The sequence below is a fragment of the Labrus bergylta genome, chromosome 10, assembly GCF_963930695.1.
Source record: "Labrus bergylta chromosome 10, fLabBer1.1, whole genome shotgun sequence".
Taxonomy (NCBI): domain Eukaryota; kingdom Metazoa; phylum Chordata; class Actinopteri; order Labriformes; family Labridae; genus Labrus; species Labrus bergylta.
In genome coordinates, this window is record NC_089204.1 from 25,597,678 (window position 1) to 25,615,178 (window position 17,501).

A 17,501-nucleotide genomic window follows, 5' to 3' on the forward strand; every position below is an offset into this window, starting at 1 on the left:
CAAATTTGATCGATAAATACATAGGGATGCAACCCTCAATATAAAGCTCTCATCAGAACCTTTTCAGACTCATCAGCTTCCGACAAATCCAAACAATCCCTCCTCATGACGACGGTATGTACTCAAACCTTTGAACAATAATTTTCTTCTAAAGTTTGGAGGTTCATTAAATGTCTTTTCTTTTTCCACGCATCTTTAATTGTGATTGAGTGTTTTTTTCAATACAAAAAATAGAGTACACATTTATTTGTTGTTACAATTAAACTTTAAAATGTCTTAAATTTGTCAGAGTAAATTACATTTACAACCAAAAGTTTACTGAATTTGAAAAACAAGTCTCAAAGCTCACTGCATAATTTACAACCTAATGACTTATTGTCCCCTTTGTACTATTAGAGATGGTGGTTAAAAAAAGGTTAAAACCAAATATTAAAACAGTGATTGCTTCATTCAAATAATGATTTAAACTATTACATAAATACAAATATTGTTGATATGATCAAATAATTTAAAGTCCACTACAAGCCTCATTTCAACTTAAAATAACGTGGTAAAAATTGACATTTCACTGGGATATTATCTTGATGTTATTTAACAAATGAAGATTAGTTGCTTCAAAAAAAATGTTCCAAACTTTGTTGTAGACTAAAAAGTTTCCATTCATCTTGATGTCAAATTGCCCCTTTGTGTGATTCTGGATCATTGACAATGAGACACAAACACAAAGACTTTTCACTTTTCGCATTTCACTTTAAAATAAATTAGTTTCATATTCTTTCTTCATTTTTGGGTTTTCTCATTATAAGAACAGCTTTTCATTTTTCTAATTCAGACAAATCAAATTTTGTATTTCCTTTCAGAGCTTAGGCTGTCTTCAAAAAGGTTTGGATGAATAGAATGCGATAAGTGCATCGATTCACCGCAGGCTCCATGAAGCATGCACAGGTGTCGGTAATTTTCTCTTCCAGGCTTCTCTCCGTGTCGTTGTTTTCCTGCTGGGACTGGTTTCCCTGAGTCACTCGTGCAGATTCAAGAAATTAAACATCAAGTTGGAAGAAGGAAAGATCATTTTTCCAAAGGGTAAGTCGACAATATCGTAAATGGCAAACAGCTTTTTTTCAGTTTTATTTGACAGAGGTTGGATCCAGTTGATGAAATAAACACACCAACCACATTATATTTAATAAATGTATGTGAGCTTGAGAAGAGTGAACACTGATTTGATTTCTTGACATGCAGGCTGTGTGGATGATGATGGGAATGACCGTGCTTATGGAGAGTCCTGGAAGAAAGACTGCAATGTATTTCAATGCATTCAGCTCGTGGGGATTCTTTGCATGACCGGGTAAGATTAAAAAAAAAAAATGCTTTGATTCATTAAAGTGCTTTTTAAACATTTACACAAATCTTCTCCTGGGGGCTAGAATACAATTATTGATGACAGGGAGGGGGATCGACCCTCATGCATCACTTATTTAACGATCCAACCTTCAATTTCTTTAAAGATTTATTTTTATGCCTTTATTGGAGACAGGACAGTGGATAGGCTCAGAAATCAGAGAGAGAGGGAGAGAGAGAGAGTGGGGAGTGACATGCAGGAAAGGAGCCAGAGGTTTGATTCATAATCCAGATCACCTGCTTCGAGGACGACAGCCTCTGTACATGAGGCACACAAACTAACCACTAGGCCAATTTTTTTAAAAACTGACACTTTTCAGAGAGAGATTTTTCCAGCAGATCCTAAACTATTGAAATGCATTAGATTGTAAAGATGTTATAAGTAAAATGGCAGCAAAGTGTACTTGATTAGTCTCACTGTAATCATCCAGGACGAACAAAGTTTGAGAGAAATTAAATAAAAATATGTCAGAATATATTCTGTGTTTACACAAGCGGACATATTTTTTCCTATTAGCCACAGGTGGACTATATGCTCAGGAAAGTAAGACTGTGAGAACACCTTGATGCATTCCTGCTTTCTCACACTGCAGTTAGTCTTAACTCAACCCCCCTCTCAGTCCTAATCATCTTTGTGCATCAATCCAAGGAGATCATGTTGTTTTTCAAAGAGTGTAATGTTCCTTCTCTTTGCCATTCAGGATCCCTTCTCCCAGAACTCTTACCATTCCTGCCCACCGTGAGATGCTGGTCGATAAGAAAACCTGCAGCTTCAAGTTGGTGGAGAAAGCAAACAACTCAAATGAGTGTAACATGTTCTACATGTTTTCAAAACATTAAGTCCAAACTATCGATGGATGGCGTTTACACACACTGAATAACCATTAAAGAGAGACTCATCAACATTCCTGCCAGCTCACATACCTCATACAAGCAGGATGTTTGTTTGGAGGTTATTCCTCCCGGGGTTCACAGTTTACAATGTGTGCATTCATCTTAAAAATCACAATAAAGTACTAAAAAAAAGGAGGACTCTATTAAACTATTAAAAAACAACTCAGTGAAAAGAAATAACCAAACCAAACAGCACCCCTGGAGTGTTTCTGAGCACAATAACAAATCCTAACATGAGTGTGTGTTTTCTAAACTGAACTAATAGCCCAGTCCACACAAAACAAGCACCTCATCACATTTTAAGAAAAATCCTTATGAGAAGCAAAGATAATAAACAGTTAACAGAGGTAAAAAATAAAAACCTTTATGGCTCCTTCACTTCAGGACAGTCTATAATCGGTGGTAAATCAAAGGTGTAGCACCCTCCTCTTGCTTTATTGAATATAATTTAAACAAAAATTAAATCAGAATTTCCAAGTACTGTCTTTACAAACCATTGGGTCTCTTATTACATCCATAGTACACAGTCTATTACATTTTCTTCAGCAGCTACAAACTCGGGCATTAAGAACAACAATAAAGCCGTTTTAAATTATTATCAGTTATAAAATATTGACGATCTTATCATGCTATTTATGTTGTTTTGTGTGTCTGTCAACAATTCTCACAGCTTTTCGTGCATGTTTGTGCAAAACATGGTGTGTATCATTTTTCCCCTGCTTAAGAAGAGGACATTTATACAGTTCACAGAGAGGTCAAACAATGCTTGAAAAGAACTGCAGAGTGACTTGTTGACTTGCTGTGTGATGTGTTGTTATAGCTATCCCTATCAATTAAAAAAAAGTATCAATATTATTCGATCTTTTGCCTTCTAAGAATCAGAATCAGAATCGGGGTTTATTGCCAAGTACATTTACACATACGAAGAATTTGACTTGGTGTATTGGTGCTAAACAATTAACAAGGAAATAAAGCAGAACTGGCAACAACTTAAATAATACAGTACAAGAAGCTGTTACAATATATAAAATAGAATTTAAAAATGTAAAATATAAAAAGTAAAAATAAAAAACAAAATGTACAAAAGGTGCAATGTAGGAGCTGTGCAGTGGACTATGAGAAAAAATCTTTCAGTGTATGTAACCTACTCACAGAGTGCATGTAAGGAAAATAAAAAAAGGGTTATATAGCAGCTGAACATGACAGACTTTTAGCTTCAAACCTGTTACTTTCTCCTTATTCCTTCTCTGTGTTGTCATCGTTTAAAGACTAGTCATTCGATTAAATGAGAGTTAAGATAATTGCACTTTAAAGAGCCATTGTATCTCACAGTGTAAATTATATCAACTAAAAGTTTTGCAGCCGCAATTTATTTTGCAATTGGATCAAATGAAGGCTCACAAACTTCTGAATTATCTTTATGGGTGTAGAGGTGTGATGGTAAATCAGCAATTACACCGAACATAGAAATAGCACATACTGCCAAATCATACAATCACAATCAAGTTTCTTCTTCTTCTGCTCATAAAAAAGATCAGCTGTTGTTCATGAGACAAAAAAGATTTCCTTTAAAAAGTTTAGGGACTCTTCTTAGGTTTCGGTTGAAGTTGACTGAAGTGCATAAAAAAAAAACCCTGCAGAGACCATACAACATGCACCGTGTCTTTCATTTCTTTTTAGTCTTCTCTCTGGGTCTCTGTTGCTTTCTGGGACTGGTCTTTACATGTTTGGCACAGCTGAAGTCCAACACATGCAATACATGGTGTTCATATTCAGTATAACAAACAAAGACAGACTCATCAACTTTGCTTTTTATCACACTTGTAATTGTTCTAAATTCACTGAAAATAAAAATGTAAACTTGGTCAAACTCTTTTACTTCTTGCCAGCTCATATGCATCGTAACAGCACTAACTGCAGGTGTCATTTTCAGGATGTAATTGAGTGAATCCACCACTGTGTGACAGCAGAGCACAGGGCTCTGAGGGTCTCTGGCACCCAAAGGGGCTCCGACAGCCAGATATCAGCGCTGCTCCCCTCTCTGCTGACAGAAAGATTCTGGATGTTGTGATGTTCAGCTAGTCCTTCTGCAACTATCATCTTGGTGGATTCTCTTTTCCCTGTCATCTTGGCTTCAAAGTGACACTCTTCTCATCAGCGCACCACTCATGTAAGTGCTTTTATTATGATGCACTATAATGATCTTCTTCTTCTGCACAAAATGTCCAGGAAAGTCATTGTAAAGCTGCTTTTTTGTTGTTGATCATTGTTAAATGCATGCTTTGTTGTTGCTGTGCTCTGTTGTCGCTCTGTTTCTGTAGATTTTTAAACCCTTTACAATTTAAAATCTTTTTTAATGATGTGTTCAAATAATCCCAGTGTAAAAATGTGCATCCAGTTTATGCAGGAAAACTGAGTGGGAAAAAAGGGAAGTATGGGGAAAAAATGCATCTTATTTGCATTAATGTTTAATGTGTGAACGTGGAGAAAGAGACAAAAAAGCATCAGCTGACAGCATGGTGATAATGTCTTGTTAGGTTTCACCCACTCAGTCCTTGACAGCCCCAGCAGTGAATAATGAGGCACGAGCCATCATCTCAGGTTGTGCACATTAAGGTGCCTGCCGCCTGTTTGCCTGCTTCTCCACATGCAGGAGGCTGCAGGAGAGAAACTGAACCAAACATCCCCACAGACTGAGCATGTAGGAACTGCAAAATATAGACTCACTAGGTGTGGTGGATGTTTTTGCAACATGAACTCACAATGATGTTCCTGGAAATATCAGTTCTACAGGTTAAAAAAATAAAATAAAAGAGGTGATTTTGAAAATGTTATCAAATGGGAAAAGCAACTCCATTAATAGGGTAAGAAGCTTTTGTATGAAACTGCAAAGAGGGGAACATTTACAAGCTGGATTTCCCCTTTTTATCATTCATTCATTTAATTCATTAAAGTCTAAATCACTCAATGGTTCAGGTTCAGGTTACTTTATTTGTAACCGTATAGGTGAATTTGGTATGAACCACCCATTTTCATTGATGCAAACATATTCAACATCATTTCTGATTATGTGGTTTAATGCAAGCAAAAAAAGACCAATCCTGCAGGATTGCCCATACCTATACATTCTCAATTCTTTTATCCATGTATAGAAGAAAACTATTTCACAGTAAAATGAAAGAAAATGCAATTAATTAAAAATCAATTGTGCATTTACATCACACTTATATATAATATTACAGCTGTAATAGCTAGAAGATAATGATAATGTTGAGCAACATCTCAGTGTGACAACAAATGCACAAAGAAAAATGATGGCCGTGTGGATTAAGAGGCAAATAAATGAAATTCAATTGTTGTATACGACATCTATTCTCAGAATGAATACAGGTATGATAACCGAGGAGAATCTGGTTCAAGGAAACTGACATTTAGAGAACAGTGAGAGCACATGGTTTTCTCAGAGATGGAGGACACTTCAGCAGGTGAAAATGATTCACCATGTCACAGTGATCCTTATCCAGCAATATTTTGCTGTGGAGGCTATGAGCACATTGACATGCTGGCTCCTTCAGTATCATTGTAACATGACAGGTTCTAATCTGCACACTAATTGGCTATTTCTCTTCTTTCCCCTGCTGGTTTGGTTCCCTCCACTCTCTTTGCAGCTGTTTTTCTACATCTGGTTACTGGTGACATTGTACTTTTTCCCCCCTCCGTGAACAAAGGATGAACAAACCCTGCCCGCAGCTCACTCAACACACTGACAGAGCGGGTTAGAAACAATGCAGTGTGAAGGGACTGATAGCTAAGTGTGTGTGCGGTTAATAGAAAATGACAGGCTCGTCTTCCAAATGGTAGAGAGTTCAGGAGAGGGAGCCAACATCCATTTTTAGGATCTTGACAATGTCGTGCCCTTTCACTTTGACACACTGCCTGCATGGGAAGAAGTCTCTGCTCAGTTGCTCAGTAATTTTATTGTCATTAAGCTTTTATGTTCAGTCCTGAAACTTTGACTGGAGGGTTCATTTGTGGGAGGAGAACTGACACGTGTCAGAGATCTTCAAATAGATAGAAGAAGAAAAGAGCGATTAAGAAGAACAAAAACAAAAACTCAAATTACTGAAGAATCCTGTAATTTGCTCATACGATTCCTTGCTGTCGTGTTTTTTTTCACCCAGTTTGTTCTAAAATATAATAAAATGTACCAAAAAAAAGTTGTATAGTTAGGTAGTAAAGTTAATTATAGATATCCATAATGTATATCCAGTAAAGCTTTTTGATGTGTTATTTCTGTATTATTGATAAATTGTACTTTATCTGTTATTTTGACAGCCTTTTTTTGCAATCTATCCAAAAGTCGTTAAGAAATATCAATAAAATCCAAAATTGTTGACCATGTGTTTGAGCAACAGTAAAAGTAAAGGGATTGCCAAAGTCAGGGGGATATGTACTCTGGGGACCAGTGTTGACCAGTTTTCATAGCATTCAATTAAATAGTTTTCATGATATTATAGTCTGGGCCAAGGTAATGATTTGATACACAAACTAACATTGCAATCCCTTGTCGACTTAAGATAATAAAACAAATATTGTGTTATTTGTGGAAATTTCAATTAAGCCACAAAAATATGACACTGAATTTAAAGTCAGAGGACTTTAGGACTGACTAAAACCAGACAATAAAGGAAATGGTCTCTTTAAGATGTAGACTCTATAAGAGAAAAGGACGTAGCCGCTCTGACATAACCAAGAGTTTTGTGAAAACACATTTTGAGGCCTCAAATATTTTGGCCAATGTTCCCTTCTCGAACCAGAGGAGACCACATTTGGACGGGTTGGATGCACATTGTTAAACACACTGATGTACAGGACTCTTACATTAGATAAATAACTCAGTTTTCTTATTCAGTTTTTCTCTAAACGGGACCATCATTTACAAAATGAACATCATTAAGTATTGAAGAAGACTTTAAACCTGTTTGACACAATAGACTCATAAGGACAGTGTTTACTGAAGTAATGAATCAACTCAAAAGTAGGGTCATCTGGCTTCAATCAAACTTCCTTTTGCAAACAGTAGTCTCCCCCAGGTGGCCATTGGAAAGAATGACAATTCCACATTGGCTTCACTTCTGAAACCCGAGTGTTCATCCATCTATGCCGTCAGTGCTTGAACCTACCCAGTTTGTTTTTTTCAGATTAAAGGATGTTTTTAAAAAACACTTTGGCCGACGCTGCAAATGCATGTTCTCTAAGAGGGTGAGGTGTAACAGCACTAAAGCCATTTTAACATTTTTACTCCTGATCTTGATGACAATCCCGGTAAAATGGAGGGGGGGGGGGTCTTCTGAAGCAAGTCATGATGTAAAAAGAAGGACACAGAAGGGGATGCAGCAGAGCCAGCTATACGACCATAATGAGATTATTTGCCGAAATCACAATATCAAAAAAAAGACCAGAGAAGAGCATACTGGAAAAAGAAAACATAATGCAGTAAGTAGTCTTATTACATGTGCAGAGATTGTACCGGCCGAGTGCGTACAGTCTGTGGTCGTGCATCAATCAGGGAATTGTACATCATTACATCCTGCTGGGTTCTCACATCAGCTCACTCTGACTTTCTGCAGGAAAAAACTCTATTGAGCTGGCAGGAGAAACTCTGGATAGAATCTGAGTGAACATTCAGCTGTTTGTGTTAAGTCGTGCGGCTCATCCTGAAAACTTCAGAAGAAGTCTGAAAGCACTAAATGTGTGTCTTACGACAAAGCAGCTGCACTCAGACACCCTTCATTGGCACAAAATCAAACCAAACCGGAATTCCGACAAAATATCAGATCCCTCAGGATGGACGTTAATAAATGGTATAAACAGCCTCTTTGTAGACGGAGCTTAACAGCATGCAGTCTTTTTTGTCGATGTCGATATGATTTCAGAGCTTTACAAATTGGAGAGTAAGCAAGAGCAAGCTTTGTGTTGAACATTTTGAAGAATGTCAAATCCACCTCTGGATGAATCCACCAAGCACATAAAAATCCGGTGCCTATAATGACTTCTGGTGTAGGATGAAAGATAGTGGAAGTCGTGCCCCCAGAGCAATTTGTAGAGTGCAGGTATCCAGGTGTGCAGGCAGGCAGGCAGGCAGGCAGGCAGGCAGGCAGGCAGCCAAGGCATCCAATTATTTCCTGGATGCCAGATTTCATTTATTGATGCTGTCGAATCTGAAGTGAATGTCAATAAACACACCAAGAAATGGATCTCATATGAATTGCCTAGCAGTTTATAGCCCTTTATAAATCCTCACACATAGCATCCCTGCAGGGTTTAATCTCTCCTCAGCCTCAGGATCCACCTCTTACCTTTCTTTCACTCTGTGCAAAAAAAAACAACCTGAATTCATTCTTCACTAACAGATTTGTTGACCTCCAAGAGCTTCTCTGCTCATGAATCACTTTTGTTCTCCTCTGTGCTCTCTCTCTCTTTCTTTGTCTCAGATGCACGCTTTTGCAGGGCTGCAATGGACGGTTGGATCCCCGGGGCTTGTGACACTGAAATCTTGGTGACATGTCCTTGAGTGGCAACACGAGCTGGTCTTCTGCATCGTCGACGGCTCTTCCTCCGTCCTTCAACACCTCCGCCGCGACGCACTCCCTGCCACGGGAGGAGGGAGGGGCCCGTCATGAGCCCGCGCAGGAATGGCTGGAGAATAAGACCCAGCTCCTCTCAGACCTTGCTGTTTTCGGGCACGATGAGCTGTGCCACATGTCTCCTCTCCTCACGGTGTGCTTGGTCATTTGGTACAGCGTCACGATGGTGCTGGGGATTGTCGGGAACATCGGCCTTATTTGCATCATCACCCGTCACATAGAGAAAGTCAACGTCACCAGCATTTTCATCTGCAACCTGTCATTCTCTGACATCCTGGTGTGCGTCTTCTGCCTCCCTTTCACTGTCATATACACACTCATGGATCATTGGGTGTTTGGATCCCTGCTGTGCCGTCTGGTGCCGTTCATCCAGTGTGTTTCTGTGACTGTGTCAGTGCTGTCTTTGGTTTTCATTGCTCTAGAGAGACATCAGCTGATAATTAACCCCTCCGGATGGAAGCCAAGCATCCCTCAAGCCTATATTGTGATATTGCTTATTTGGATTCTTGCTGGACTCACCTCGTCGCCTTTCTTGGCCTTTCAGCTCCTCACAAACGAGCCCTACACCAACGTAATCAATCCCCCGTCTCCTCTGCATCACCTGTCCTCTCCTGGGGCTCATCTCAATACATCTCCACCTCCACCTGTTTCCTACACTTTCAAAAACTCATCCACTCAACACACCGTCTTCTCTTACGTCGCAGCCTCTCCACACATGGAGGCCTGTTTAGAGCACTGGCCGTCCCAGCAGCACAGGCTCGCGTACACCACATGGCTCCTGCTGTTCCAGTACTGCGGTCCACTCTTGCTGGTACTGCTTTGTTACGTCAGAGTTTTTGTGCGGTTACGCCACCGCAAAGACATGCTGGACCGTGCCAGGACCCCGGAGAATCAGCACATGACCCACAGCCGCAGAATCACCATCATGCTGGTCGCCCTTGTCACGGCCTTCGCTCTCTGCTGGCTGCCGCTCACCATCTTCAACGTGGTGTCAGACTGGAACCAGGAGGCTCTGCCAGTCTGCCACCACAACCTTCTGTTCTCCCTATGCCACCTGCTGGCCATGTCCTCCACCTGCATTAACCCCATCATCTACGGCTTTCTCAACTCCAACTTCAAGCAGGAGGTGAGCGAGATACTGCTCCACTGCCGCTGCCGACACCTAGAAGAGGAGTGTGAGAGGTTACCCATGTCCACCGTGCACATGGAAATGTCTCGAACATCTGTGCCTCTGAGCAGCAGGAGCAACTCTGTCTGACTCTGATGTCACAACCTACGCGTGTACTATGGTGTAGTTATAGGACTAACATGTGTTGTTCGTTCTGTAGAGACTTTATAACCTATTGTCATTGTTTTGAGGTGAAGTGTGCAGTGAAATTCTGGTTGACCTTTTACTTGAGTAGCTCTGAATTATAAAAAGAAACTTCCTATATGCTTATATCTGACTTTGTCATGGACTGTATCTTGTACTGAAAGGTAAAACAAAAATGTATTGTGATGTGAGATGTTTTTTCTATATGAATGTTGTACTGCTGTGATTGTTGATCTTTATTTATGAAACACTTATTGTTTATTGTGTAATCTTCTACAGTGAATATATTGTGATTCATTTGATTTACAGAAATGACATTTCAACATCTTAGATGAGTTTAATAAAGAAATGTAGATATAGCATCAAATGTGTTTATACCATCTGTCTATGTAGCCTTTTTAGTCCAAAGGCTGTGTATGACTGTGCATATCATAAATGCACAAATTTCCCCCACAGGGGATCAATAAAGTTTATCTTTATCTTTATGTGTAGTATAGAGCTGTTCAGATCACCTGGACACATGCTAATGCCAGGTGTAAACAAGGTCTTTTTGGAAAACTGTATCCTGGAGGAATCCTTTCTTTGTGCCCGGTTGAATCATCCAACAGTAGAATATTTAAGAATTTGTTTTCTAAATATTACCTCAAATGCCTTAATCTCTTTTCTGTAATAAACAATATGAGATACAGATCTGTTTCTCTGCTGCGTGCAAAAAAATACAGCCATGCAAATAACCTCAGAATTGATGAATGCTAAGATTAGCAAAATGAATTTAGTATTCTGGGTATTGCACTTTTACATTGTTTGATACGTCTGAGATAGTTTGTTTTTGGAAAGACAATGAGGTGTCTGAGAAACAGATGGAAGAAAGACAGACTTTGAAATATCTTTGGGGCTAGGTAGTGACTGCAAATGAACACCAGGGAGCCTGATGACTCACAACAACCTAATAACTTGTCGTCTTGACAGCAAATTGCACCTGTTGACTACTAAGTCTGAATTGGTCACCTTACACTGTCTGTAGGCCTCCAAGTCAGGTTTTGTATTTTTTTAAACATAGTCATTTGTTTGAGACATAGATTGTAATTAATAGTGGATGAAGCCTGAGTGATGTCACCCATTGGCTACTTTAGGGGGGCTTTGGAAGCCCATCGGTTGCAGTTGCCATGCTGAAAATGCTCCCTCAACCTTACGACAGAGCTGGAGCTGAGGCGTCTTACGCCTTCTGACAAACATCGCCCATCTGTCCATCAGGTCAGCCCTGGCATAATTATGAATAACTATATACGGGGCAAATAAAACCAATTACGTTTCTTATACCAGGCTGTAAATATGTTAATTTCCTGCTGTCAAAATATATGAATTTGTGTTGATTATGGGACTTTTGCAGCCAGCCTCAAGTGAACATTCGACAAACTGCAGTTTTTTGCACTTCTGCATGGCTTCATTTTTCAACACCAAAGGTTGCAGCTTAGTTTGAAACTGGTTAAAAAAACAGAATAGATAGATAGATAGATAGATAGATAGATAGATAGATAGGTAGGTAGGTAGATAGATAGATAGATAGATAGATAGATAGATAGATAGATAGATAGATAGATAGATAGATAGATAGATAGATAGATAGGTAGGTAGATAGATAGATAGATAGGTAGGTAGGTAGATAGATAGATAGATAGATAGATAGATAGATAGATAGATAGATAGGTAGGTAGGTAGGTAGATAGATAGATAGATAGATAGATAGATAGATAGATAGATAGATAGATAGATAGGTAGGTAGGTAGATAGATAGATAGATAGATAGATAGATAGATAGATAGGTAGGTAGGTAGATAGATAGATAGATAGATAGATAGATAGATAGATAGATAGATAGATAGATAGGTAGGTAGGTAGATAGATAGATAGATAGATAGATAGATACTTTATTGATCCCGAGAGAAATTCTAATGAAATTCTGACAGAGAAATGTTGTTGCCTGTCAAGAGAAACAGAAACGTATTGAATTAAACTCCTAAAAGTTCACTTTTAGTCATGAAGTAAGCTTCGTAGGGCCCTTCGGAGGGCTCAGCACTCTCCTGTTCCATCGCTTCTGGTTTGGAAGTGACGTTTGTTTCGTCTCAGCCAATGATGGCCGTTTGTCCCAGAATGCATTGCATCACAAACTGCACGCGCGAACTATGTACACTGTAGTGAGGTTCTGTTGGAAACTGCATATTTTAAACTTGTTTGCCGCATAAAGTAAGTTCACTGAATGGTCTAGATAACACCTTTTGATGTCTGCTTCCACGTCTTCGTGCTGTTAATAATCAAAAACGTTTGTTATGAGGCTGTATGACGGTTCATTACGTAAGTATTGACCCGTGTTAGCAGCGCTGATGCTAAAAGTCTGAATGTTTGTTAGCACGCTAAAGTAGCAAAACACTCAGTAAACAAACAATATAATACTGTTAACAGTGGTTTTGTTGGCTTAGTAATAAAACATTTAAGTTCTTACGTTAAAGTTGTTTATATTTGAACAAAAAAGTTTGACTTAATTAATGTAAGATAGTCAATAATAATATAATGTTGTTGTTGTTGTTGTTCAGCTACAGAACTGTTAAATATCTGCCCTAAAGTCACAAGAAACTCAACTTTCCTGACATGTTTGACTCATTTTAAGAAATGTTAACACCTATTTTTTTGCGTTTACAAAAAACAACCTGCTGTAGATGTTGTGTTTGTTTGTTTGTGATCTAAACAAAAACAAGAAGTCACTGACAGTGGATAAAGAAGAGGGTGATGTGTCCTTGTTGCCTAAACAACAACAACAAACACTTTGAAACTTTCACCTGTACTCAGAGCTTATTTAAACCTAACACCTTTTATTTTAGTTGTACTTGTTAAGGCAATTCATCGAGTTTAAACTTCACTTACGATTGTCATGACAACAAGATATAGAAGTGAATAGAATAGAATAGAATAGAATAGAATGACTTTATTGATCCCAAACTGGGAAATTGTGGCGTTATCAAATCTAAACACAATATAATATTAAATACATAGTAAATAAGCACTAAACTAAGAATGGGAATCTATACAACCAGGATTTAACTAAGCATTACTAGTCTAAAATATGAAGATTGAATGTAAATGTGCAAAAACAGAGTTGTAAATGGACAGTATTGACATAAGTTAAAGTGCATGAGTGTAGACATATTATAAGCAGAAACTATTCAATATAACGGTGAGTAGACAAATGAAGTGAACTTGAGTGCAGGGATAATTTGTAAATTTAAACATGTGCAGAACAGGTTACAGTAAGGTGAGACAGATATTATCATGATGACAGTTCTCTGCTCACATGAGGTGAGCTGTTGTACAGAGTTATGGCCTTCGTTAAGAAAGATTTCTTGTATCTGTCCTTGTGACAGCGGAGTTGAATCAGTCTGTTGGAGAAGCTGCTCCGCTGTTTGTCCAGTAGGGTGTGCAGAGGGTGATCAGGGTTATCCATAATGGATAACAGTTTGTTCAGAGTCCTCCTCTCTGTCACCACTACAAAAGAGTCCAGTTTGCAGCCTATCACAGAGCAGGCCTTCTTAATGAGTTTGTCCAGTCTCTTAGTGTCACCAGCTCCAATGCTGCTCCCCCAACAGACCACAGCAGAGAACAGTGCACTGGCCACAACAGACTGATAGAAGATCTCCAACATCTTGCTGCACACGTTGAAGGATATTATTGCCTTGAACCTGGACCATTCAACAAACTAAAAGGGCCTTATATTGCAGACCTTTAAACTTTAAAGGTCTGCCAGTGGCCACACCCTTCTGAGCCATAAAAGCAATCAGCAAAATCTTAAAATGAAAGCAAAACACACTGGAAGTCAGTGTAGGAGAGGTTAAAATGGAATAATATCGTTTCTACATTTAGTTGTTGTAGTCAAACAGGGTGAAATAAAATATAGCTAACAAATACAGTGATTGACTTGTTAACCTCCACCTTGGCTACACTAACCTTGAAAGTGCACATCCTTCTTTTGCCTTTAAGATCATCTTTTTAGTGTTTCTATCCATTCAGTTAATCAAAGATCAATTTGATAATTGAAGAAAGTAAAAATCTCCTTATTTTCTTGTAGTTAGTAAACATCACTGAATGTGTAAGATCGTCTGCCACATCAAAAAATGTCTTCATTGTTTTTGTGTAGGTGATTCTTGGAGCAAGTAATGACCACAAGTCAAGTTCTTAAAGGTATTGTACATCATCAAAGCCTTCCTGCAGTTAATCAAGTTTAGAGTTTATGACTTATTGTTTAATTTCATGGCTCTATTTAATGTGTGTGCAGATGTTGTTGCCTATGTTGATGTGTGGTCATCGGACAAAACAGCAAACTATGCAAAACCATTCGTTCAGCAGCTGCAGGAAATGGGAGCTCAGGTAAGACGGCCGAGAACAAAAACGCTTGCATGATACTGTATTCAGTTAACTATTTACTATCTGTTGGGTCCGTGCCTCTTGGTTGATGGTGTTTTAGGGAGAGCGTCGGAGACAGTAAGTAAGCCAAAAGTGGACAGTCACATGTGTCTGGAGTTTCCACATTGTTCGTCGTTTATTACAAACTACACATCAACCTTACACAGCCCGGATGTACGGCTAATATTTTATCATACATGAGCAAAATAGTGTCCAAACGAACCCTCATGTCACTGTTGAGAGGCAAAAGAAAAGTGGGAGCTCGGTTACAGCAGCCGTGTATGGCAGAAGCGCAACTCAAACTAACTTCAAGGATGTAAACAAGGCGTCATCTAGTGATGTCGCTGCCCTAGTAACTTAGCAACACTGTACCACAATTTCAACTGTTACACTATGTGAAATGACAGTCCATTGAAATGGTGCAAACATTAATGACTTTTATTTTCACAGGTACCAAAAACATTCAACAAACAAGTCACACATGTCGTCTTCAAGAATGGTCATCCAGCCACATGGAGGAATGCCAAGAAAAGTGGTGTCAGGCTTGTTTCTGTTCTCTGGGTCAGCAGGTAATCATCATCATCCTCATCATCATCATCTTTATTGCCAGACTCAGGAGTCCATTAGAAAACATGACACTGAGTGAAAGCAAACAAAATAAAAACTCAGGGTAAAAAGACAAACAAACAGACAAAACATCACCATTTTTAAAAAAGACAGCTGTACCAGTGTCGCCACAAGGCCGACTGGTATCACACAAAACTATGACTGGGATTTGTCAACAGCATAATGATGGAATTCTGAGAATCCTTCAATCGGCTGATAAATTTGCACGTTAAGTTTCTCACAAGAGCCTGAAAAGTGTTAAGTCCTGCATTACAAAATAGCTCACTTGTACTAGTCCATCAAGGTTTTTTTAAATAGTATTCTCATGGAGTCATTATATGCATTATATTTATGTATCACCAAGAGCTTTTAAATATACAAATCTTGTAATTTTTTACAGCAGTTTGACTTTAATGTCTTGACATGGATTTATTATTCTTTTGTCCAGGTGTTACGAGGATGGCGTGCGTGTGGATGAGGAGTTGTATCCGGCCTTAAATGATGAAAGCAACCCTGTGTTAAAGAACAGAAGAGTGAGTACAGTCAGGTTAACATGTGATGTTTACCTTGGTGTCAGAGGTTAAGCCGTCATTGTTAATCAGTGTTTCACCACTGTTGTCAAGCCGCAAATTGTGCTGACTCTGAGATACGGACAAAGGTTGGACGCTGAGCTGATCAGATTCTGTGAACTAGGTGTCATGTGGTTCACCAAAGTAAAACTATTCATTGGTATTTTTATAAAAGTTAGCCACTATTATTGATAAGTTATTCATCAAATTGAATTTACTGGAACCACTATTTTTATTTTACCTCCCTGGAGCTTCCTATTATACAAATCAAATTTGTTTTCCACCGTTTGATTGAAACTTTCTGATTTCATTAGAGCTACATCGCTCAAAATGACTTTCACTGTTGGGATTAATTCAATTTTCATATTCTGATTTAAAATTCATAAAATTGATGAAATAAAATTGACTTTGAAAAAATTCCATTTAGAGTCTAATTTTCAAGAATCTTTTTTTGTGTTTGGATTACGTAGCATCGTAATATGCAGCCGAAGGATTCTCCAGAGAGGACACCTGAAAACGACAGACGCATGAAGAAAAAACTAGACAAGATGATGAAAGACCTTCACCCTAAACAAGCTCTGGGTATGACAGGTTTACACCTTTTGGAAACTTTTAAAAAAACAAGAGTATGTCTGTATGTTGACATTCATTTAATTGTCTTTCTCCACAGTCACAGAAGTGTCTCCCATCATTATTGACGAGGAGAACGGAATAGTTTATAGCCCTGCATTGAAACGATCGGATTATATGGCTCAGCGTTTGAAGGACATGAAGGAGAAGCGAGAGAACCTCTCACCCACAGGTATATGAAGCGACTGATAAGGTCTCCAAAATATGAAATACCCTTTGAGCATTTCAAATTCACATATTTCTGGGGCGCCGGTAGCGGAGTGGTGAGCGTGCGTGCCTCCATGTACGGGCAGCCCAGGTCTGAATCCGACTTGTGGCTCCTCCCTGCATGTCATTCCTCCTCTTTCTCTCTCTCCCTGATTTCCAACTCTATCCACTGTCCTTTCTCTAAAATAAGTTAGAAAAGTCCCCCAAAAAATCACATATTTCTTGTTGTGTTTCAGCTTCACAGCTGGTTGAAGCCCGCTCACCCACTGGACTGAAGCCTTCCCTCGGGAGCACACCAACCGTCTTCAAATTAAAGTGTAAGAAAAACAGAACTTTGCAGTTACATTACTGTCCCAAATAGATTTTTAATGTTTCCCCTTTTTTATTTTGCAATTGCAAAACTATTTCAGAAATTTTGCATACAACACTGAAACCTGTTCCCCTTTTGGTGCTGTATTACAGCGTCTCATCCGTTTTCCAAGCTTAATGAATTACAACAACAACTTTTATCCTACACACATCTTCATTTTTTGAGGGAAAACATTAAGATAAGCAACTGCTACAACTGTTAAATTATGACTGGGAGATGTTGCAAAATTCAACTCTCACTATCAAATAAAGTGAGGGTAACGTAGGCACAACATTTGTACTGATCAATTGATGTTTTTAATCTTTCCCAACACACAGGGTGTATTTCTGGGGAAGGAATGAGATAACAGATTCCTCAAACATACCACATCAGAGTATTGATAATAGAGTCTTTGCATGCAGTATACAGAAAAATGT

General features: G+C 38.7%; 2 protein-coding genes across 4 annotated transcripts in view; both read left to right on the forward strand.

The window, feature by feature from the left end:
- The first annotated feature begins 364 nt into the window (after positions 1–364).
- Positions 365–10,589, forward strand: LOC110002544 (neuropeptide Y receptor type 1-like). Its single transcript, XM_020658169.3, has 4 exons — positions 365–1,080; positions 1,240–1,345; positions 2,100–4,462; positions 8,787–10,589. Exon 4 carries the CDS (start codon positions 8,857–8,859, stop codon positions 10,195–10,197), a length of 1,341 nt encoding a protein of 446 aa, XP_020513825.1. The 5' UTR covers positions 365–1,080; positions 1,240–1,345; positions 2,100–4,462; positions 8,787–8,856; the 3' UTR covers positions 10,198–10,589.
- Positions 10,590–12,388: 1,799 nt separating this feature from the next.
- mcph1 (microcephalin 1) overlaps positions 12,389–17,501 on the forward strand; it is a 37,238-nt gene continuing 32,125 nt past the window's right edge. For 2 of the 3 annotated variants that reach the window (XM_065959790.1, XM_065959792.1), the window contains exons 1-8: positions 12,389–12,495; positions 14,438–14,481; positions 14,576–14,667; positions 15,154–15,272; positions 15,758–15,842; positions 16,349–16,460; positions 16,549–16,680; positions 16,952–17,032. In XM_065959790.1, the coding sequence (XP_065815862.1) occupies positions 14,457–14,481; positions 14,576–14,667; positions 15,154–15,272; positions 15,758–15,842; positions 16,349–16,460; positions 16,549–16,680; positions 16,952–17,032 (646 nt within the window). In that variant the 5' untranslated portion in view covers positions 12,389–12,495; positions 14,438–14,456. Of the gene's footprint in view, positions 12,496–12,515; positions 12,604–14,437; positions 14,482–14,575; positions 14,668–15,153; positions 15,273–15,757; positions 15,843–16,348; positions 16,461–16,548; positions 16,681–16,951; positions 17,033–17,501 lie in introns of those variants that run through there. The other variant, XM_065959791.1, reaches the window with a different exon arrangement.

Bases quoted from the DNA above. Each gene is read 5' to 3' on its own strand.
- LOC110002544 (XM_020658169.3), top strand. From the start codon at position 8,857: ATGTCCTTGAGTGGCAACACGAGCTGGTCTTCTGCATCGTCGACGGCT.